General features: G+C 39.4%; 6 protein-coding genes across 7 annotated transcripts; 5 read left to right on the top strand and 1 right to left on the bottom strand.

The window, feature by feature from the left end:
* Positions 1-130: 130 nt before the first annotated feature.
* LOC110168602 (GTPase IMAP family member 7) lies at positions 131-3,471 on the top strand (the record flags this gene model as incomplete). Its single annotated transcript, XM_055152365.1, is given in 4 exon segments — positions 131-152; positions 1,392-1,989; positions 1,991-2,463; positions 3,444-3,471. Coding segments are annotated over 3 exon segments (1,044 nt in total), but the record flags the coding sequence as incomplete, so codon positions are not given.
* btr02 (bloodthirsty-related gene family, member 2) lies at positions 3,383-6,990 on the top strand. The gene is made up of 7 exons (XM_055152362.1): positions 3,383-3,496; positions 4,625-4,900; positions 4,977-5,054; positions 5,547-5,795; positions 6,135-6,270; positions 6,350-6,376; positions 6,446-6,990. Exons 2-7 carry the CDS (start codon positions 4,628-4,630, stop codon positions 6,988-6,990), a joined length of 1,308 nt encoding a protein of 435 aa, XP_055008337.1. The 5' UTR covers positions 3,383-3,496; positions 4,625-4,627.
* A 1,277-nt stretch (positions 6,991-8,267) lies between these two features.
* On the top strand, positions 8,268-9,227 carry cldnk (claudin k). Its single transcript, XM_020931937.2, has one exon. It carries the CDS (start codon positions 8,375-8,377, stop codon positions 9,020-9,022), a length of 648 nt encoding a protein of 215 aa, XP_020787596.1. The 5' UTR covers positions 8,268-8,374; the 3' UTR covers positions 9,023-9,227.
* Positions 9,228-10,248: 1,021 nt separating this feature from the next.
* hgs (hepatocyte growth factor-regulated tyrosine kinase substrate) lies at positions 10,249-16,797 on the top strand. Its single transcript, XM_020931716.2, is given in 21 exon segments — positions 10,249-10,408; positions 11,053-11,137; positions 11,231-11,306; positions 11,401-11,493; positions 11,842-11,965; positions 12,045-12,097; positions 12,179-12,247; positions 12,361-12,485; positions 12,662-12,722; positions 12,724-12,747; positions 12,918-13,016; positions 13,112-13,207; positions 13,285-13,323; positions 13,849-14,016; positions 14,091-14,304; positions 14,393-14,565; positions 14,639-14,779; positions 14,935-15,118; positions 15,213-15,349; positions 15,423-15,605; positions 15,708-16,797. Coding segments are annotated over 21 exon segments (2,286 nt in total). The 5' UTR covers positions 10,249-10,371; the 3' UTR covers positions 15,813-16,797.
* A 5-nt stretch (positions 16,798-16,802) lies between these two features.
* zgc:103625 (methyltransferase-like 26 B) lies at positions 16,803-18,376 on the bottom strand. Of its 2 annotated transcripts, XM_055152364.1 has the most exons (7): positions 18,267-18,327; positions 17,773-18,167; positions 17,543-17,705; positions 17,378-17,437; positions 17,243-17,310; positions 17,095-17,173; positions 16,803-17,015 (listed from the first exon to the last, which is right to left on the bottom strand). In XM_055152364.1, exons 2-7 carry the CDS (start codon positions 17,970-17,972, stop codon positions 16,962-16,964), a joined length of 624 nt encoding a protein of 207 aa, XP_055008339.1. In that variant the 5' UTR covers positions 17,973-18,167; positions 18,267-18,327; the 3' UTR covers positions 16,803-16,961. The 2 variants fall into 2 exon arrangements, with proteins under 2 accessions (XP_055008339.1, XP_055008338.1); XM_055152363.1 differs by having other exon boundaries at positions 17,773-18,376.
* A 69-nt stretch (positions 18,377-18,445) lies between these two features.
* mrpl12 (mitochondrial ribosomal protein L12) lies at positions 18,446-20,960 on the top strand. The gene is made up of 5 exons (XM_020934942.2): positions 18,446-18,609; positions 19,247-19,445; positions 19,532-19,606; positions 19,736-19,873; positions 19,999-20,960. Exons 1-5 carry the CDS (start codon positions 18,551-18,553, stop codon positions 20,113-20,115), a joined length of 588 nt encoding a protein of 195 aa, XP_020790601.2. The 5' UTR covers positions 18,446-18,550; the 3' UTR covers positions 20,116-20,960.
* The last annotated feature ends 576 nt before the right edge of the window (positions 20,961-21,536 follow it).

Here is a 21,536-nt window from a genome sequence, read left to right as displayed (position 1 = left end):
AACACAGAACTTCCTGCTTCTGTTATACAAAATACGATCACACGGAGGCGCCAGAAACAGTGCATTTTTATTCTTAGTAGCAAAACATACCACTTTTTTTTTTTTTTCTTCTTTTTTTTTTTTACTGTTTTCACTTTTTTGTTTCATCTGGGGTAAGTAAGCCTGCTTGTTTATTCAGCGTTTTTGTACTATAACCAATAGTATTTTCTTTGATTTAATGTTTGAGCAATAGTGTGTAATCGTGTGCGTAACAGTGTTTGTGTTACCTATAATTTTATTTCTCTCTTCATGAAAGCAAGTGATACCACCAGGCCACGTTACAGGTCAGGTCTGTGGAATGGTGACTCTGTCTGCTGTAGAATAGATATTTAGTGTGAGACAAGCAAGTGGCAGACCCTGCACTAGAAAAATTACATAGTGCAGCTTTATAAAGGTCTACAGAAAAGTTTTGAGTTGAATTTGGACATAACCCAAGTAATTTAATGAGCTATTGATTATACTGTACTATGATTAAACAATTTGGCTTTGTGACAAGGAAACGACCTTGCTATGTTGCCTTTGGATTACAGATGTTTCTAATTATTCATGTTTCTGTAACAGGGTTGTTATTATTAGGACTAATTTTCTGAGTGGAAATCAGCATGTTTACCCCTTATTAGACCTCATTATGAGCTGATTGCAGTTGCTCATACTCTGTGGGACCTGCACAATTAAGTACTAATTAAGCACTTCAGTTGCACAAATGATCAAATACTGTTATCCCAAATTAAAGGTGAACTACCTACATTTTCTAATATGTTGTGAAGTTTAAATTAAATCTTCATAATACTTAACATAAATGTCTAGTTCTTTGTTTAGATTTTTAAATCTAGACTGAGAAACATCAATGAGTGCTTAGCCTGGAGTCATTTTCCACTCAATATTAAAACTGTTACACAATGTTATCAACAATGAATGTATTGGTGGATCTGAAACCCATGAGTTACGAACATATCAAATCCCAGTTTGGTTAGAACTTGGAAGGGTTTGCAACACTGAAATGGATAAGAGAAAGAAAGGTAGGAGATTGTTTTTTCAGTTGGAACTAAGAAATAGCCTCGTTTGTTTTAGGCACTTAATATTTAAATACATTTTTTTTTCCTATTCTTAAGTAAGTAACTAAGCAAAGTTTGTCGATTATTTGCCATGCATTTATTCTAATACTTAATAGCAGATTAACCATCATTAAGTGCATAGCTGGTCTTGAATTTGTGAACATTGCATAAAGAAATACAATCGCAATATACATTTGTTGTTGGGCAAGTTTTGGGTTGGGTAAGTTTTTCTTGCTTGCCTCATTTTACCCTGACCTGTTGCATATTGTAACATCTAACTCTAACATTTGTTTTTAGGCTCTGCTGTTGAACTGAGGTTGATGGTAGTCGGCAGCAGTGGTCCTTCCCAGTTCCAGCTGACCAATGCCATATTAGGACGCGAGGAGTTCCCTACAGATGTTAACAGCATATCCTGCTCCAGTAAGAAGAATGGGGAACTGGCTGGGAGGCGTGTAGCTGTGGTCAACGGGCCCAACATCTATGATAAAGACATAACAGCAGTTAAAAGAGAGAATGAGCTGAGAAGATCCAAGTGCCTGTGCATACCTGGTCCACATGCCTTTCTGGTTGCTTTTGACATGGACAAAATATCTCCCAATGACATGAAAACTGCCAAGTTACTCAAAAAGCGCTTCGGAAGGAACTGTCTGAAGCACTGCATGGTCCTGCTTGCACATGATGGACCACTAGAGGGCGCTGTAATGGAGGAAAGAGTGAAGAAAGCCAATTGGTACTTGAGAGAACTTGTGGAGAAATATGACGGTCGTTTTCACATTTTTAACAAGAACTGGCAAGACCGTAGCCGTGATAGGGAACTACTTCAGAAAATTGAGTGGATGGTGGCTTCTTTGGGGGGCGCGTATTTCTCAAGCAGCGGTTTCCAGAAGGCGGAGGAGTGTGAAGAAAGAGGAGAAAAGATTGAAAAAAAAGAGAACAGCCGAGATGGAGAGGGTTTGGGCTGAGATGGGGAAACAGTATGTCGCAGAAGACTTGTATCACAAAAGAGATGCCTACACAACCAGCGTTAGTGCAGAGATCAGAGCTAGAGCAGAAATGGACAATGACTGGCTCAGGAAATCCTTGGCTCGAGGGCTGGGGACTGGCCTGGTTGTAGGAGCTATCATGGGTGCCCTGGTGGGGTCCATAGAGGGTCCGTGGGGTATGGTGTTATATGGGGTGATAGGCGGAGCAGTGGGGGGCTCGGCTGGTGGGACAGCTCAGATAGCAATAAAACACATAGAGAACAGAGTGGCACCAACTGCAAGACTGAATTTCAACTCTATTTTCATCAATCGTTTCTTTGCTGCTCCACGCAACTGAACTTCTTAATAACTGGACTGAATAAATAGCACTATAAACTTATGAAATGGTAAATGGTCACATTTTATGTTTTTACATCAAGAAACCACTCACCTCTACACACACACATTTATCTTCACACACTAGTGCACGCAAACATTAGGGGCAAGACATCTTAGGTGTCTTGCTCTGTATTCATTTGTGGCAACCGGGACCGAACCACCAACTTGTGGATCCGTGGATTTGACTGCTCTACCAACAATGTTTATGTCCTGAGACTATGACAATAGTTTAGTGTCTTTATTATCAAATAAATATAATTCCATTCACAAATATTTTCAAATAATTTCTTGATCCAGAAACAAATATAACAACATTTCCAAATATAATTCATGACTTAAGAAATAAACAACATTCACAAAAGCATTTCTCAGCTCAAAAGAAAATGTTACATGATTCAGAAATGTTAGTGCAGTTACATTTATTTGTAAGCCGATGAACCTGCATTTACAAACCACCATACATATTTGTGACTACCCCTGCATTTATTTGTGGATTTTTGAGACCTTCCTGACAGCGGTTAATGCACAAATGTGTTCTTTTACAATATAGGTTGTAGCTAAAATCCCCAGTTAACCACCACTACCTATGTTGTTTCTAAAATATAGTATCAGTATCAAATATTATAAATTGTGTTGCATTAATTTTATATCTATTTGTAATGAGAGCTATCTCAAAAAGAACCACAAAAAACTCACGGTTAACATTTTGCCTTTTTATGTTAAACAGAAAATCCCCCAATGAAGAATGCCAAAATAGGATGTTTTGCACTGGTTTGGTTACCCCTTTTCTTCTACATGTTTTAGGCCTTAACCATTTCCTGGATTTTCGCTCCTGGCTAGTTAACCTGTAGCTCAGATAACACAGAAAGAGGTGGAGCCTGGTGTAAAAATGCCATTGACAAAAGCACTGCCCTCTTTACTAGACAACACACGCAAAGCTTGGTGCACCTGTTACCTGTTAACCAATGCATTTTTTGTTCTCTATAAGTCTGTAAAAGAAGTCAAGCCAGCCAGTTGGATTTGTGAAGGAGAATAACCAGGGTAAGAACAGTTTACATATAATAATATATAACATTACATAGCAAGTGTTGTTTCTACTAATGATTTTAAGATCACCTGTGATTTATCTACCTGTGCCAAACAGAAAGTATATTTTTTAAAGTGTACTTTACTTAATGCTAGAATATCTCCTAAGATTTGCTACACTTTTGCCTTCGCTATATTAGATCAAATCATTAGCTTCTACCAGTCTGACCACATATTTTCACCACAATCTTTCACTTACTTTTGTAGTTACATCATTGTATTCTCATAGCTCATTGTTAAAGCCTGGATTTTGTACCGATAATAGAGACAAACTTTCATAGACCAATACAAGACAGTTGAATCAAACTTAGGTTGGCAATGATATATCTGGCCTTTTGTGAAGTCTTATGTAATAACAGGTGGAATGTGAATGAAAGAACATGACGTGTTGTTTGCATTGAGTGAATGCTGTTTGGCTGCTATAAAGGCATCTTTGGTATTAGACTCTGTGTACAATAAGCATTTAAGCATTGAAAACAGCATGAATAGCTCTCTGTTATTTTACATTTCAGTAGAATATGTATAGTTTTGTTTTGGTGTAACATGGTAACATTTCACAGCTAAAATGCAGCCACATAACATTGTTTTGTCCTCTGCTACATTTTCTAATGCTATGAATGTGTGCACTTAATCAGGCATAAATGTGAAGTCAGCTACATTATTACAGCACTCAGCTTTGAATTGGCACAAAGATGACCTTGAACAAAACATTTTCTTCATAAATGGATGAACTGCAGTTCAAATAGTCTAGTTTCAGACTTTTTGCTTGTTGTATTCTCATAAATACATACAAGTAACTAACATCCATCCATTTTCTTCCACTTATCCGGGGCTGGGTCGTGGGGGTACAGTAACTAACATATCTACTCCAAAATTGAATTCAATAAAATAATTCAAATAAGGACTGCTTGGACCACCATAGTCTCGAGTAACTCTGTGGGAAACACCATTAGTCACAGATTTTAAATATCTAAAGCAAACAAAATGTTCCTTTTTGTTCATGCTTAGTCACCTTATGCTTTCTAACCAAAGTGCAACTGTGTGTTTCTGATTTGATAACACCTGATGCTTTTGCCTTTGCAGATAATGGCCTCCCCCATCAGTCTCCTGTCTGAGAGGCACTTTTTGTGTACTTTGTGCCGAAAAATCTTTACCAACCCAGTGACCATACCATGTGGACACAGTTTCTGCCTGTCCTGCCTGAGTCACTTCTGGTCCAAACATATGTCTCGATACTGCCCCCACTGTAAGCGACTGTTCACAGAGCGCCCCAATCTCAGCATCAACCACGTTTTAGCAGATGTGTCGGAAAAATACAGTAAGATCAGGCCTCCAAAAGAACCTGAGGAAAACACAGTGGTATGTTGGCATGTTAAGGGTTAATTTGACCATGACATAAGTTTATGGTTGTCATAAATATGGTGTAATTTTACAGGTGTTTGACGTGGAGCAAATGGTTCAAGAAAGGCTGCAGAAGATAGAAAGGTTGAAGAACTGTCTGGAGCAACAAAAGGTGAGAAGTACTGCAAATAATATATAACACACAGTTTTGTATAAATACGTTTAATTTCAGGGAGAATACAATTTCCACAAGTTTAACAAAAACTTTTAAACTATTAAACATTCATTCTTGTTGGTTTGTCTGCAGAATTCTTTTTAACAGTTTGGTAAGAGTTTGATTAGGACACTTAAAGGTGCACTTTCTGAAGGTGAATTTGCCCCCTGCCTGTCTCCTTACAATGTAACGCAGTATAACACTATCTAGTCTAGAGACATTTTTTGCCGACCTGAGATTAAATAACTGCAAGATATGCTTAATGCTATATTGTGGAACATTTCTGTCAAAGTAATTACATTTCTATGCAAACAGTCAGATGACAGATTTCTCCACCAGAAAAGTTACATAGTGCACCTTTAATTACAGATTACATTTATAATACAAAGATTTTTTATAGCCCTCTTTTAAAGTGAAATAATGTCTTATCTCTTCACCTGCAAAATTCAGAATTCATACCTCAGAGAAGTCCGTGAGAGCCAGAAGACCTTCTCAGCCCTGGTGAGTGCCATGGAGAAGAGCCACAAAGCCGTGGTCACAGCCATTGAGGAGCGGCAACGGGAGGAGGAGAAGAGAGTGGCCAAACTCATAAAGGAACTAGAACAGGAGATTCAGGAGCTGACCAAAGACATCTCTGAAACTGAGCCAACAACTTTTGCCAATGAGGAGCCAAGTGATGAGACAGAGCAAGGTTCAGTGGTAAGCCCTGTTAATTATACCTCTAAGACAATATTAAACTTTTCTAATGGGAGTCCACTGCCTGTCTCTAAGGGTGTTTCACCTTGAATCTTCCACAATATGGCTTTAAACTTATCTTGCATTTATTCAGTTTCCCTCTACCTTGAGAAATATGCATTCTCACTGTGTTTGGCATGGTAGTGTCACCTGTATGTCTTCATAGATAAGAGATAGATAGGTAATGCCATGCTGTAAATCATTCTAAGCAAAGTAACCTCATCTCTATGGAATCAAGGAGGTGGAGAGCCCTCCACAAGAAAAAATACATAATGCATATTTATTACATTTTTTTCTATACAGCCCCCATGTCCACCAGAAATGAAGGACTGGTCCCGGGTGACTGTGGAACCTGATCCTTGTATTGGGGTGACCAGACGAGCTTTGTGGGAAATGGTGGAAAAAATAAAGGCAGAAGTCAATAGGCTGTCTAAATCTGGTAAGTGAAAAATTGCAATAACATGTACTGTAATAATAATTACTATTAACTTTGTATTGCATTTCTTCTTTGTTACTAGAGTTAAAAAGGATTGAGAAATATACAGGTAAACTAAATTGTAAAATTTTATTACTGCAGCAATTAAACCATATTCTAATTATATCTCATTTTGTAGTGGACATCTATCTCAGCGCCAAAACAGCGCACCCAGCACTCTCTGTGTCTGAGGACAGGAAGCAGGTCAGACACACAGACAAGCTTCAGGAGGTGTCAGAAAACCCCAAACGCTTCGACCGCGTGGCTAACATACTGGCCAAGGAGAGCTTTGGCAATGGAAGGTACTACTGGGAGGTGGAGGTCGGTGAGAAGATTGAGTGGAACCTAGGAGTTGTGAGACAATCCATAAACAGAAAGGGCAAGTTCACAGTCTGCCCTTCCAATGGCTTCTGGACTTTGAGCCTTAAAGCCAGTGGTCAGTATCTTGCCAACAGCTCCCCAGTCACCCACCTGGCCCTGGATTATAGGCCCAAAAGGGTGGGGGTGTTCCTGGACTACTCAGAGGGTCAGGTGTCCTTCTACTGCGCTGAATCTGGAGCCCACATTTACACCTTCAATGACAAGTTCACAGACCGACTACATCCTTTTTTCAGTCCAGGGCGCCTGCATGGGGGCAAAAATGCTGTTCCCCTCATCCTTTCTTCTAGCTTTTGCAGTATCTAATATATAAGAAAAAAACAATGGAAAAGTATAAAACTGATGTGTTTAATTTTCTCTATTTATTAACCTGAATATTACATGTGAAAAACTATGACATAACATAACTCAAGCCCAAAGGCACCAAAGAGGGCTGTACAAAGGGCTACATTAGAAAACTTCAATGAAACCCATAAACGGGCTGACAAAGAAAGAAGTGAGAATAAGAAAAGAGAAGGCTCTCAAAATCGAACAAGTGAAAACAAGTGGAGAAAAGAAGTAAATGTGTTGTGAGTTGGATGGATGTTGTTGGCTGGGACAGGGGTTGACGAGGAGCATGGTGGGGGGGCGATACCAAACAGCAGCCTATTGTACTGAAACACCAGGCACTGGGAGACACACTCGGACACATTCACGTATTCACACACTGGCACCGAGCGCATGCTTCTGCCCACCACCACCACACAGACTCTCAGTGGCATTTGGCAGGACGGGCCCATCTCCAGTCCGGTCCTGGGTGTCCATGGAGTGAGACTCTCCATAGATCCACTGCACAGTTCAGCTGAAGCCTGCTTTGCTTGACAAACTTCACCTCTGGAGTAAACTGAATTCTCAGGGCAATCCTTAAATCAGTAATATCTCAAGACGTCAAACTGGACAGGGACAACATAAGGAGCTGAAGCAGCAGTCTCAGGACAACGGCCTCATTGACAACGGAGAATCAGAGGAACTGATACAAGGTAACTAAACATCTCATCAATACCAAACAAATATAAGTATATTGTGACATCAGGAGAAAATGTATAAAATTACTGTTCTTCTGAGTAAAGCACTATGTAGAAGTGGAAATAAAGGAAATGTTAGAGTTGTAATAAGTAATTTAGATCCAAAGAAAATGGACACTTCCAAACATTATATCTTCTGCCACCTGCTACCATGATTATCTGTTGAGGTTTTAGTTCAGAGATAAAAGGATATAAAAAGGTGGATATTGGGAGCGATGAGGACACTGGTCCTGCTTGCCCACTCCTCAAGCCTTCATGAAAGCTGCTTGTGTTCAGTCTCCTCATGTTTTTCTGAGATAATCCACACACCCACAGATGTGTGAAAGACAGCTATTCTCTGCCTTTCACACTGGAATCCACTAAACATAGGCCTACAGCATGATTTCAAACATTTAACATACAATACAGTATGTTCCTTCCATGTTCTTCAGCTTTTAATGTGAGGTAACATTTTTCTTTCTTTAAATTTCAGGATACCTGTCCTGGACAAATCCAAGAAAAAAGCACCACCTTCATCACTCAGAGACTGTGATATCATCATCTTTACAAACTCACATTTCTTTGTGAGGCTAAAAAGACACATTTAAAATAAGACAAATCCAACTGTTTTTAACCAGAGCTTTGCCATGGCAACCACAGGCATGCAGCTGCTGGGCCTGGTCCTGTCCATTGTGGGCTGGGTGGGAGGGTTAATCGTGTGTGTCATCCCTCTTTGGAGAGTCACTGCCTTCATCGGGAACAACATAGTGACGGCTCAGATTATCTGGGAAGGTCTTTGGATGAATTGTATAGTGCAGAGCACAGGGCAGATCCAGTGTAAAGTGTATGATAGTATGTTAGCACTGCCCAGTGACATGCAGGCGGCCCGGGGACTCACCGTCCTCTCCCTCCTGATGTGTGGTCTGGCTCTGGCTATGGGAGTCCTGGGGGTTAAGTGCACTAAGTGCATTGGTATTAACAGTGTGAAAGCACGTATTGCTCGTATTTCTGGTGCTCTCTTTGCTATTGCAGGGTTTCTGTACCTTGTACCTGTGTGCTGGACTGCTCACTCCATCATCAGGGATTTCTATGACCCACATGTGGCAGCTCCACACAAGCGTGAGCTTGGTCCTGGTCTGTACATCGGCTGGGGAGCATCGGCTCTGCTCCTCATTGGGGGCTCTCTGCTTTATGCTGGATCCAGCCCCCCGGGCATCCCTGGCTCCCCCACCTTTAGCAGTGGAGATAGCAGTCCCCGCAGAACACCTGCCACACAGGTGAAAGGTTATGTCTGAGCTCTGCAAATAAATGCACTAATATCTGTCACATCTATGTTTCCATTTCTCAGTTGTGCTCTTTGTTATTTTATATTTAATGTTTTTTTGTTTTTGTAATTTTCTTTGAAAAGCTGCACTGTGCATCAGAAAATAGATCTTTTTCCATTTTGCATACCTATGTCTGTCATGTAACACTGTACTTGTCATTGGAAAATAAAAATGACCATCCTTCTATATGCTTTAAAACATTTCATTCCTGAAGATGTATGAGGTCTTGAATCTTGTTAGGTGACCAACTGAATGAAACCATGTGCCATTACTGTATACAGTATTACTGTTTCTAGAAATCAAGTTTAGGTTTTTGCCTACAGCTTACTTTCTGTAAATCACCTGCCCTGGGATAATAAGATAACATTTGCCTGTGTATTTACCACTGTGTGTTAAAGTAAATGACACAAGCCAAGCATAGGCCTACTTTGTGTACACACCAGTAAGGCTATATGATGATGATGACTGCTGAGACCCGTCCAACACAATAGCACTTTATTGTGCATTAGACTACAGCAACACTAACAATTGGCACCAGTATTTCTAGTGCCAGGTAGTGACTCATACATGACCCAAAGAGACCTAAGCTATATCATTGTCTTAGAAATACTATGAATGGTCTCTATGGTTCTAAGTATAGAGCCAGTGAGTCTTCTAAACTGTGAACTACAATAACACTTGAAAGTTGTCTCACATTGTATTTCAGCACTTGTTTATATAGGCTATGTCAGTACAACATATCAGTCTGACTTTTACAAATAGCGAAGGCAACGCATTTTCAGTGTTGTTTCTACCATGGGGCAAAGATTAGGTCTAAATCTGCCTCAGTCACTGTAGACTAGATTAATTGGCAATGGATGTGATAATTGAATTACAATTAATTAAGCAATTCATCAATTTATTAAGTTCTAAGTTCAACCATACACAGTTAATTGTTTAATCATAGACTGCATGATTTTAACCCAATTAACTTTTGTCACTTGTTTTTGTACATAAATAGTTATTCTGGATTGCCAAGTAAAGTAAATTTGAGTTTTCTGTGACATGATCAAGTTACTGATTTGAGGCTGCTTTTATCTAAAAGGTTAAATTATCAGTAAATGGCCGATAAAAGGTGTCAGTAATGGATAAAATTGTTATATATTACCAAAATTGTAAAAGGCGTTAGGATTACTCACCTAACAATCTGGCAACACTTGGCGGAAGTACTCCCAGCTAAGGCTAACTGAGAAGGCTAACTGCTAACAGGCTAGCATCGTCGTTGGGAAAATTGTGGACATAACAACACACATCGACAAAGACTAACATAATCTTCCAACATGGGCAAAGGTGGAGGTACATTTGAACGACTTCTGGGTAGGTTTTAAGCAAGTCTGTTATATTTACATTTACATGTTTGACAACCGAACTGCGATGATGTTTTCGGTGTATTGTTTTGCCAGGGCTGTGGCTTTGAGGCCAGCTAAATTGCTAACTAAATTAAATACTGTCATGAATGGCAAGTCAAGATATAAAATCAGAAGTGACAAGCTCTTTATTTTACATTTAACCAAGTCCCCTTCCCTAGAAACTGTTAAAAATGTTAAAAGATGTCTTCACGTTTTGTTTGCTTTTGACTAACACCTAACCTTAAACAACACTGAGAGCCTGACTGTGGGTCATTCCTGTAGCTTTATATTTTAAAGTCATTATAAAGTGTAATAATTCTTTCATGTAACTAGACTATTTCATTTGTTTTCACGTTGTAACCTCACCCTGGGATTTGCTAACGTGGCAGACATTTCAGAGGCTTTTTTTTTTAATTATTATTATTAACGACACAATTCATCTAAAGCTATGAAAAAACTAAAATACCAATCATGTTAAACAATTCCACTAATAGTGTTGCCCCATTTGAGCAAAGCGCCCTGCCAATTTGATCATAATCGCCCAAAATATTGATGACACAGCTTTATTAATTATGAAATCCGAAATCAATGTATTTTTATTATTATTTGTAGATAAAGCTACCAGTCAGCTGTTGCTAGAGACAGACTGGGAGTCCATCCTGCAAATCTGTGATCTTATCAGACAAGGAGACACACAGTAAATACTCTGTTTTCTAATTATTTAGCTATTATTCAAATCAAGAGTAAATATTTAATGTTAACAACATGTACTTTCTAAATGTCCCATCAGAGCAAAATATGCTATTGGTGCAATAAAGAAGAAATTGAATGACAAAAATCCGCATGTAGCTCTGTATGCACTGGAGGTATGTAATAATGAGAAAACATAGAGTAAGCAATTGTCTCAGTGACTTGGTCTTATCCAGTATGTTTTGTGGGTGAATTGTGTGTTCATCTTAGGTCCTGGAGTCTGTCGTGAAGAACTGTGGCTCTACAATTCATGATGAGGTGGCTTGTAAGCAAACTATGGAAGAACTCAAGGAACTTTTAAAGGTGATTTTACAACAAATAAAATAAAATAAGTTGACTAGTGTAGTTTTGGAATAGAACGTAAGATTTTCTATTCTGAGGCTTCATCAATTTTCCATCTTATTTTTGCTTGATAATAGCACAGCTGTCAGGATTTTTACTGCATTACACCATGACCCAGCATTATCTGGTTGGCTGCTCAATGTGTCATGTGACACTACAGTCTAGGCCAGTTTTTGCTTCCTGGTGATGTCATTACCTTGTGACTGTAGTGCGTGTTATGGTGCTTCCCCTTTATTTACATGTCAGTCTCCCAGTACTTAAGTTGGAAGAAGGAAAAACATTCAAGATTCTCGACATTTATTTTTACAGAAACAAACTGAACCAAACGTTAGGAACAAGATCCTGTACCTAATTCAAGCCTGGGCCCAGGCTTTTCGTAATGAGCCCAAATACAAGGTGGTTCAAGATACTTATCAGATCATGAAAGTAGAAGGTAAGTTTTGTTGTGAGGTTACATTTTATTTTACACAATTTTTCTTTTGGGTTTACTAAAGTAAATACTTTTTGCATAGGCCATGTTTTTCCTGAATTCAAGGAGAGTGATGCTATGTTTGCAGCTGAAAGAGTAAGATAAATTTACTTACAATAGCATAATGCTTACTGCCCTCATACAACGCAATATAATGCTTGTGTTGTGGTATTTAAGGCTCCAGACTGGGTGGACGCAGAGGAGTGTCACCGGTGCAGAGTTCAGTTTGGTGTTATGACAAGAAAGGTAGGCGGGGTTTTCTTCGAATCAGGTCACTTTCTTCACCTGTTACCTACTCTATGAAACGACTTGAAATTGATCAACAGTTTTAATGTTCATGTTTAACATTTACTTTTCAGCATCACTGCCGAGCCTGTGGACAGATTTTCTGTGGCAAGTGTTCTTCTAAGTACTCCACTATTCCAAAGTTTGGTATTGAGAAGGAAGTGCGCGTCTGTGAGCCCTGCTTTGAACTGCTCAACAAGTGAGTCTTGAGAGTCTTGTGGATTATTGTGTTTCATTAAGTGCTCATTACTGTGTTATTTGGCTTCCCCATATTTGGAGAGCTATTGTGTCATGCTCTCTGCTGATTTTTAAGACTGTTTGTCCTCCCTGGTCCCTTTTCCTCACCAGCCACCCCTCCCTCTCTCCTCTACTCAGGAAAACCGAGGGAAAAGCTCCAGCTTCTAGCTCAGCTGATCTGCCTCCAGAGTATTTGACCAAGCCCCCTGTCTCAGCAGTCACAGGTCTGTTATGTAGAATTACTCTTGTCTGTTATGTACTTGCTTCATTATTTAATTTGACACATGCAGGTTAAACAAAAACAATAGAATTACTTATTGGGCAACACACAAGATGACATTTCTGTTGACCATTCTTAACATACCCTTTTATCATCTTTTGTTTCTCAAAGCAGATGCCCCCCAAAAGGGATGAAGCAGCCCTGCAGGAAGAAGAGGAGCTGCAGCTGGCCATTGCCCTGTCTCAAAGTGAGGCAGAGGAGAAAGAGCGCATGGTGAATTTACAAGTCCTTACTTCAAATTCTGTCTGTTCTTGTGTTCTTGAGGAGAACACATACATTGTATGAATGTCTGTTGTTATAATTAACAGAGACAGAAGAACTCTTATTCGATGTATCCCAAAACTGATCCTACTCCAGTGACTTCTTCAGCACCACCTGTCAGCACCCTCTACACTGCTCCCATGGTAAGACAACCTATCGCTGTATATATTGTTAGAATCAAACTACTTCCTTGTTTTTAACTATCCATTGTTCCTTTTAGAACTCCTCTGCCCCCTCAGCTGAAGATGTAGACCCTGAGGTATGTTTTTTTTTTTTTTTTTACACCATTAAAGGGTGGGTATGTAGGATGCATTGTTATCAGTTTTAAAAATACTCCAATCAAAATTTTTATTCACTAGTACCTTTTAACTGCATTTTGAGGACATAAATACAAGGTTTGCATATTCTCAGTATATATGGACAGACCTTGCCTCATTTGAAGAATTTGTAGAGTTCATTCACTGAGCTCTAACATTTTGAGACTGCACTAGCATATTATTATTCATTATTAATTACTAGGGGTGTAACGGTACATGTTTTGTGCCGAACTGTTTCGGTACAGGATGTTTGGTTTAGTGCAGGGCTGTGCACAAGTGAATTCACACAATTTGTGTGTTTTTACATTCCACCACTACATGTGCAGCTACACAGAAGGCTTGGTTCTTTAATATTCACGAGGGAACTTGTCCGTGATTGAGGTAGCAGTGTTTCCCGCAGCGCTTTAATGTACCTGTTTAAAATACTCATATATTTTGGGTCTAATGCCAATGTTATCTTACTTTAGCTGGCCCGTTACCTAAATAGAACATACTGGGAAAAGAAACAAGAGGAATCCCGTAAGAGTCCTACGCCCTCAGCCCCTGCTCCAGTCTCAATAGCGGAGACCCTCCCAGCGCCAATAAGCCAACCTGTTGAAAGTCACGTCCCGGTACAGCCTGTCAACATTGTCGAGGTATGTGAACGCTCATAATTGATTATTTTATTTTAAGTAGTATTATTCAAATATTATGTTGTCCCCTCTTATAGCAACAATACCAAAATGGTGAATCTGAAGAGAATCATGAGCAGTTTCTGAAGGCCTTGCAGAATGCTGTTACAACTTTCCTGAACCGTATGAAAAGTAACCATATGAGGGGGCGCAGCATCACCAACGACAGTGCTGTGTTGTCTCTCTTTCAATCAATCAACAACATGCACCCACAGCTCCTGGATATACTTAACCAGCTGGATGAGAAAAGATGTCAGTCTTTGTGAATGTCTTTGCAGCTTTTTGTGAATTTTTCTACATATTCTATGTAAGTAAAACGTGCAAATCTCATGTGTAACAGTGTACTATGAAGGACTGCAGGACAAGCTGGCCCAAGTAAGGGATGCTCGAGCAGCTCTCAATGCCCTTCGGGATGAACACAGGGAGAAGCTGCGGCGTGCGGCTGAGGAAGCGGAAAGGCAGAGACAGATTCAGCTTGCTCAAAAACTAGAAATTATGAGGCAGAAGAAACAGGTAATAAAAACTGAAATGCCTCGTCTTTGTCTTGGAGACATTATTACTGAAATACATAATGTTCATTTTACAGGAGTATCTTGAAATGCAAAGACAGTTGGCCATCCAGCGCCTCCAGGAGCAAGAGAAGGAGCGACAGATGCGACTGGAGCAGCAGAAGCACACCATCCAGATGAGAGCGCAGATGCCGGCTTTCTCTCTGCCCTATGCTCAGGTAAAGTCTAAAGCCTTCAACAGTGTGCTCTGTGGATGAACACATTTTATTGTCAAAAGGTCAGGTGTAAATCGTTGCCCTATTCAGTTTCAGGTCCATTCTAAAATGCATATGAATGAAGAGTTACCAAATTAAACCTTGTGTGTGTTTTGCAGATGCAGTCTTTGCCTCCCAACGTAGCAGGAGGAGTGGTGTATCAGCCTGGTGCTCCACCCAGTTATCCAGGCACCTTCAGCCCTGCTGGCTCAGTGGAGGGTTCACCTATGCACAACATTTACATGAATCAAGCGGGGCAAACTGCACCCACACAGTATCAGGCTATGCCTGGTGCTGCACCAGGTGAGATGTTAATATAAAATTAAGTTAAGCTTTTTTTTTTTTTTTTTTTTTTTAATTTGCAGCCACACCAATTCTGTTTTGTTTTTCCTTTTAGATCCCAACATGGTTAATGCATACATGTACCCAGCTGCAGGCACCAATGGGCAGCCTGCCCCTCCTCCTGGTCAGGTCCCTCCCACAACCAGTCCCCCATACTCCAACTACCAGCCCACACCTACGCAGGGCTACCAGGTTTAAATACTTTCTTGCAGCAATTCGTCCTTGTTTCTATACTTGTTTATAACCACAATTCTTCTGTTCTCAGAATGTAGCCTCTCAAGCCCAGAGTTTGCCTCCTATGCCCCAAACAGCTCCTAGTAATGGTATGGCTTACATGGGTTATCAGCCATACAACATGCAAGGCATGATCTCAGCGCTACCAGGGCAGGACCCCAACATACCGCCACAACAGCAGTACATGCCAGGCCAGCAGCCCATGTACCAGCAGGTTGGTCAATACACTACAGTTTTCATGTTGTTAACCATATTAGCATGTGTTAGACAATATAATGGTATACTATTCATGATTCTAACCACCACTTTGTTTTAGGTTCCCCCTCCTGGTGGCCCTCAACAGCAACCACCCCCTGCTCAACAGCAGCCCCCGCAGGCCGTGCCGGGTAGTGCAGAGGCTCAGCTCATTTCCTTTGACTGAAAAACTTACGCGCTGCTGCTTCTCACACACTACACCATTCTCTCTTCCTTTAGCCTGTTTCTTCTCTTTTTGGACTCTTGCACCCCTCACAGACATCTCACCTTCCACTGCGCTGTGATGTTGTGGCAATGTGAATTTTGTGATGATGTTGCGAAAACAGTTGCCCTCTTTCCCTTAGTTCAGCAGGGAGTGTGCAAGTAAAGGTAGCAATACCTAAATCCTTTCTTTCTTCTAACTTCCTGGCTCATCTTGTGTACATTTATGTAATATTTCCTAAATGAATAATTATACTCTAAAATAGGCAGTGATATTAAATTAAGGTAATATCTTAATAATGGAGGTGTGAAAACATAACCAACCTTTTCATTCATATTTTTATAATTCAAAACTTGCATGTTAAATTGTATTTGTTTCCAAAATGGATTTAAATCATTGTAGTGTCACTCCAATTTAAGATTTAATTGTAAGCATCTGTTTGTACTGTTTAAGATATTGTATGAATGTCTTCACGGAGAAAGCACAGTCAAAGGTCAAAATAAACAGTGCAAGCCTCATCAGATCAGATGGGCAATTCTGTGGTGTTAAGAAACAAAAATATCCCTGAAGTGGCACTTCTTGAAAGTATATTAAGATAGAAGTGGGATATTTTGTAATTCCTCAAATAGTTTTGATCAATTGCCTCTGTTTTATTGTCCAGCACTTTTAAATCTTGAGGCCATAATGAGCATAGGACCTTAATCGAATACAAGTTGCCTTCATTATCACAAATGGGATGTTTTAGCCATTAGGCTAACACAAAGCTATGGTAGGCACTTGTTCAATGTGATGTTGGCATGTGGATTTGCCTGTAAATCAATGTGCCGCATGTGTGAAACTCATTTTCAGTAAACCTGTAGTTGCCATTTGTGATCTTTATCCCACACTCATCTGTCTGACTTTAAAGGAATTTTAAAAATATATTTAATAAATTTGGTTCTTATTGTCACCATGCTCCGTTTATTAATGCTATACAAGAAAAGTCAATTACACAACAATATACCATATCTATATTTATCTATCTATGTACATTTATATCTGTCTATCTATCTATATACATAGATAGATCGATATAGACAGAGATATAGATATGTAGATAGATATATATTTTTATTATTTGTTTATTTTCCGGAAGATTAGACATTTGTAGTAATTCTCCATCTCAACCTAAACATACAAAACATGTAATGTAATTAATCACACATTTTTTCAAAGTTAAAAAAGGTAAACATTTACAAGTGCTTACTATTCTCTCCATTCGCAGTCCATTTCCATATGCTATCTGTCTTAGTACATCGATATCTGGAAGCCCCCACTCTGGATTCCTGTTAATTCAGGGATGTAGAGGTGTGAGTGAGATATAACTAAAAAATGACAGGTAGAATTGTGCTTACAGCTTTCTTATCTCTTCATCCAGATCTTCATTACAGCTTGGTGTAATTGTTCCGTTTATTGCATAGACCTGTTTGAGACAACAGTCGTAGAAGTGCAATTGTTTTATCTCTAACCAAAATGATTACTATACATACCCCATATATTATCAGAAGACCATTTGGTTTGAGGACCTGACCTGCCCCAGTGAAAACACCCTGGAAATAAAATAGTTACTGGATTGTTAATATACTTCTCAGTTAGTAGAGGTCTTGTTTGACAATGCTTAATGGCCTAAGGAAGTAAAAATCAACTTTACCTACCTGTGCTGTTTTGAAGGAGCTGTACTGCAGTAGGTTTATAGCGACAATAACATCACAAGAATTAACAGAAAGGTTTCCCCATTTCTCCCAGGGATCACTGGCGTCAAGATGCACTGGTTGGAGCACAGTCTTTGCATTGGTGGCCGCAATGTACGCCTTAATACTTTAGACAAAGGGACCGGGTTTAGGGTTTATTACATCAGTTACATTTCTATCACAGAGTTACACACCTGTCTCTTGATTCTTCTTTGATATCTGAAGGTTGCCAGGTCACAAAGGGCATTTTCTGGGCAAAGCGTATGACGTGCTGCCCTGTGCCAGAGCCCAATTCCAATGCAAACAGCTGCCTGTGAGATTGTTCCTCTAGCACATCCTCCAATACTGAAGCCAAGCTCTGCCAGTTCCTCTCTGCCTGAGGAGACACCAGCATGGTTCTCCCCAGAGAAGACCACGGACAAAATAAATGCAGGTGAAGACTGAAGACTGGTAGATGTTTGGAGCAGATGGTTAGAGATTACTTTGTTAAGAGGATTCTTCTCAGCTCCTCCTTACTTTTTGGTACACAAGGGTAGTTTAATAAACAGAAAGGCCTATAGCCTAAATGTTTTTGTTTTACCCAATATAGCTGTATGATAGTAATAAATACATTTATTCATTAATTTTGATGAAATATTATTAACAAATGGCTTATTTATATAAGGCTTAATGAGTGGAGGTCACACACCTACAGGGAAGGGTATGATTTTTAATCCAATAAATCAAAAATAAAATGTCGTAACGGGTGTCGTATTGAGAGGTGGATTATCAAATTCAAATTTCCTAGTTTTGTACATAGTCTGTGTTTTTTGTATGCGCGAGCCACCGTATGTAAGTTCACGCAATGCATCTTGGGTAGGTCAGTAGTCGAGGGGACGCCATGTGCTTTTGAGGCAGAAGGAACTTGGTCCAAGAAAATTTATCTGCCTTTCAGTGGATAATCAAGCCTTAAAGCTCCGTGTTTTAAAAATCATGTACTGTTCCACGCGATGCCTACGCACGGCGCTGCGTTTAGCTGCACGCACGTACAGGTACGTAACATGACTCTGCATAGTCTGAGCTCACGTAAGGACTGGATCTAACAGAGGTGTTTGACACAAGTCAAGGGCAGAAAACCGGTGATGCATCCTGCCACTTGAGGTCTTTATCATTCGGTTTATAAACGGCTCTTGTAACAAACGTGCTCTCTGATGTTATTCTTGTGATAAAACATACCCCCTTTAGCTGTAGATGAGCTAGTTAGCTTTTCAAAGCCCGACATGGATTATAAAGCCATTGTGCTCACTTGAAGTGTGTCATTCATGTTTAAAAAAATAAAAATAAAAAGCTTTAAAATCGCTACTGATGTTACGACAAAATGCTGGGCATCTGTGTATTTTACATTGTTTTTGATATGCAATTTAGGCATAAACATCTTGCATCAAGGTCACTGATCTGTTTTAAGCCAACTTTTCCAGCCTATTGCTGAATACTGTAGAGGGAACATCGGAGCTCTGTAAACTGTAGACCAGGGGCCCATTATAGATAGTGGAGTCATTAAATGCATAAAACAATGTGTTTTTGACTATGACAGAAACACAAGAAGACCTAATCAATGTCTAAATATAGTGACAGATCTCCAAAACTCCTGCATATGTCCAAATGTAAATTGTATTTTTTTTTCTTCAGACATGAGAACCAGTTGCAGGCCTCAGCTCTGTTGGCATGCAGGCTACTGAGGACCAGTTCAACAAATCATGTGGAGACCATAGCCACCCCTCCTCTTGATGGAGCAGCCAAACAGTACTCTCCTAAAATTCAGCAGCTTGTCAATGACATAGCCAGTCTCACTTTGTTAGAGGTTTCAGACCTCAACGAACTTCTCAAGGTATGAAACAGTCTTTAAACAGTCTTGAACAAGTGTTGTAAAAGTAGATTAATTAAGTTTATTTTGTTTTTATCTGATTTGTATAGAAAACACTGAATATCCAAGATGTTGGAATGATGCCAATGGGTGCTGTAGCTGGAGCAGCAGTACCTGCAGCTCCGGTAAGAACTGATTGAACAGAATACAAAAGTGCTTAGTAGTGGCACACAATTTCCTTGTGATTACCCGTTAGATTACTTAATGTAGATATGCCATGATGAAACACAACATGTTTTTTGCATGTTCAACAGGCTGCAGAAGAGGATGAGGCACCTGCCAAAAAAGAGAAGACTCACTTCACAGTAAAACTGACAGAGCTGAAAGCAGCTGAAAAAGTGAAGCTTATAAAAGAAGTCAAGAACTGCATTCAAGGATTAAATCTAGTACAGGTATGTATCAATACAGTTTTACTCTATGCATCATATTACAGAAGACATTTCAAGTGCTTACTCTTTAGCAAGCACTTGCATTGTCTGATTCTAAATTGACTTGTCCTTCCTAATATCTTGTTTAGGCTAAAAAACTAGTGGAGGCCCTCCCTCAGGAAATCCGTGCCAATGTATCCAAAGAGGAGGCAGAGAAACTGAAAGCTGCCCTGGAGGCAGCAGGTGGCACTGTGGTGCTAGAGTAGAGCAGTGCCAAAACTCCATTCTTCTTGCACTTCATGCTCTGTTCTACATTCTAATTTAAAAAAGAGGAAGGAATAATCAGAAAGGATACAAAAATGCCTGGGACATTTTCATTGAACTTGAGGCAGGACAACACTGCTCGGACTGAACTTTTTAGAATGAAAATGTGCTCTAAAGACTGTTATTCTGTTTGCTTTTTCATTTGTTCAGATATATGTGTATGATTGCGGTGTAGCCTCTGGGCTATAAAAAAAAAACTGGTTAAGTGCTAACCTAGTCATCTTAACTGTGTATGCAAGTGTATAAAGCAGAATGGTAATTTGTACTGGGAGGACCTATTCACAAACCCTTAAACGAAAAACAGGGCTTGTTAAAAGTTAGGAAGGCATTGTATTTCTCAAGATACTGTTAATGATGTGATTAAAGTTGAATTATCCATGTTATAAAATATTTGTAGATTGGTTATATATACTTAGATCTTAGCATATGTACATACCATACTTCATTATTAATAATATACTTCAGCTTGATGCTTGTCAAACTGAACATGACAATTGCGACGTGAACGTGGTATTGTCTTGTTGGTTATATGTCGAACCAACGCTAGGTGGCGCCTGAGCTCTTTGCTTGCAAAGCGATACCAGGCAATCTCATCAGTTGTCAGTTTCATGTAAGTACAAGGACGCAAGTACACGTAGTTAAAGCACGTATATATTTAAGAAATATATTTTAAAAGACCTACAATGATTTCTATACTTCATAAACTCCCAAATATGATCATCCTAATTTACAGCATTTAATGGCATGATGTTCTTTTCAATATATTGATTTCACAGTGACACTGAACGGTTTCAACACATTACTTAACTCACACAAATGTTTAGGTAGTTGCATTTGATTTCATCACATGATTGGTGGTTTGAAGTATATTACAACAACATTTTCTGGCAGTATTTAATGATATAAGATAAGATCCACACTGTTTATTATCCAGTGATGAGAATGTGCAATTTCCATTTACACAGACTGCTAGGCTTACAGACATGTTGGCTATATCGATAGAAGACTCAAGAACCTCTGTAAATTTTTGAAGCAAATTTGCCAAAATGAACAGCAATGTGATGATCTGGATTTGCTTCTCCAATGTCATTATTTGCCAGAAATCAGAATTACCAGATTACATACAATAATTAGCTTTACATTTGTCATTTGTGATGTGCTGTGATAAGAACATCCCAATTTGAATGGGATACCAAATTAAAATTATCCATGACAGATATGTGCAGGGCAGTCCTTGGAATTACATTTCTGGTATGGAGCTTTTTCTTTTTTTCAAAATTTGCCAGCCTTGTCAGTTGAACACATTTTAGGGGTTTTATGTGTCAGGGATTTTCCAGATTTTGCTCCAAACTAAATTTTATGA

This window comes from Boleophthalmus pectinirostris, unplaced genomic scaffold, assembly GCF_026225935.1.
Source record: "Boleophthalmus pectinirostris isolate CB_2022bp ecotype Guang Dong unplaced genomic scaffold, ASM2622593v1 HiC_scaffold_17, whole genome shotgun sequence".
NCBI classification, from domain to species: domain Eukaryota; kingdom Metazoa; phylum Chordata; class Actinopteri; order Gobiiformes; family Gobiidae; genus Boleophthalmus; species Boleophthalmus pectinirostris.
Note: the sequence above shows the minus strand (reverse complement) of the source record. Positions and strands in the feature narration are given on the sequence as shown.

Bases quoted from the DNA above. Each gene is read 5' to 3' on its own strand.
- btr02 (XM_055152362.1), top strand. From the start codon at position 4,628: ATGGCCTCCCCCATCAGTCTCCTGTCTGAGAGGCACTTTTTGTGTACT. The intron at 5,796-6,134 runs GTAAGCCCTGTT...TTTTCTATACAG, and splicing joins AGACAGAGCAAGGTTCAGTG to CCCCCATGTCCACCAGAAAT. The intron at 6,271-6,349 runs GTAAGTGAAAAA...CTTTGTTACTAG, and splicing joins CAATAGGCTGTCTAAATCTG to AGTTAAAAAGGATTGAGAAA.
- cldnk (XM_020931937.2), top strand. From the start codon at position 8,375: ATGGCAACCACAGGCATGCAGCTGCTGGGCCTGGTCCTGTCCATTGTG.
- zgc:103625 (XM_055152363.1), bottom strand. From the start codon at position 17,972: ATGCTGGTGTCTCCTCAGGCAGAGAGGAACTGGCAGAGCTTGGCTTCA. The intron at 17,706-17,772 runs GTGTGTAACTCT...CTTTGTCTAAAG, and splicing joins AAAGAAGAATCAAGAGACAG to TATTAAGGCGTACATTGCGG. The intron at 17,438-17,542 runs GTAGGTAAAGTT...TTTTATTTCCAG, and splicing joins GCTCCTTCAAAACAGCACAG to GGTGTTTTCACTGGGGCAGG.
- mrpl12 (XM_020934942.2), top strand. From the start codon at position 18,551: ATGTACTGTTCCACGCGATGCCTACGCACGGCGCTGCGTTTAGCTGCA. The intron at 19,607-19,735 runs GTAAGAACTGAT...CATGTTCAACAG, and splicing joins CAGCAGTACCTGCAGCTCCG to GCTGCAGAAGAGGATGAGGC. The intron at 19,874-19,998 runs GTATGTATCAAT...TATCTTGTTTAG, and splicing joins AAGGATTAAATCTAGTACAG to GCTAAAAAACTAGTGGAGGC.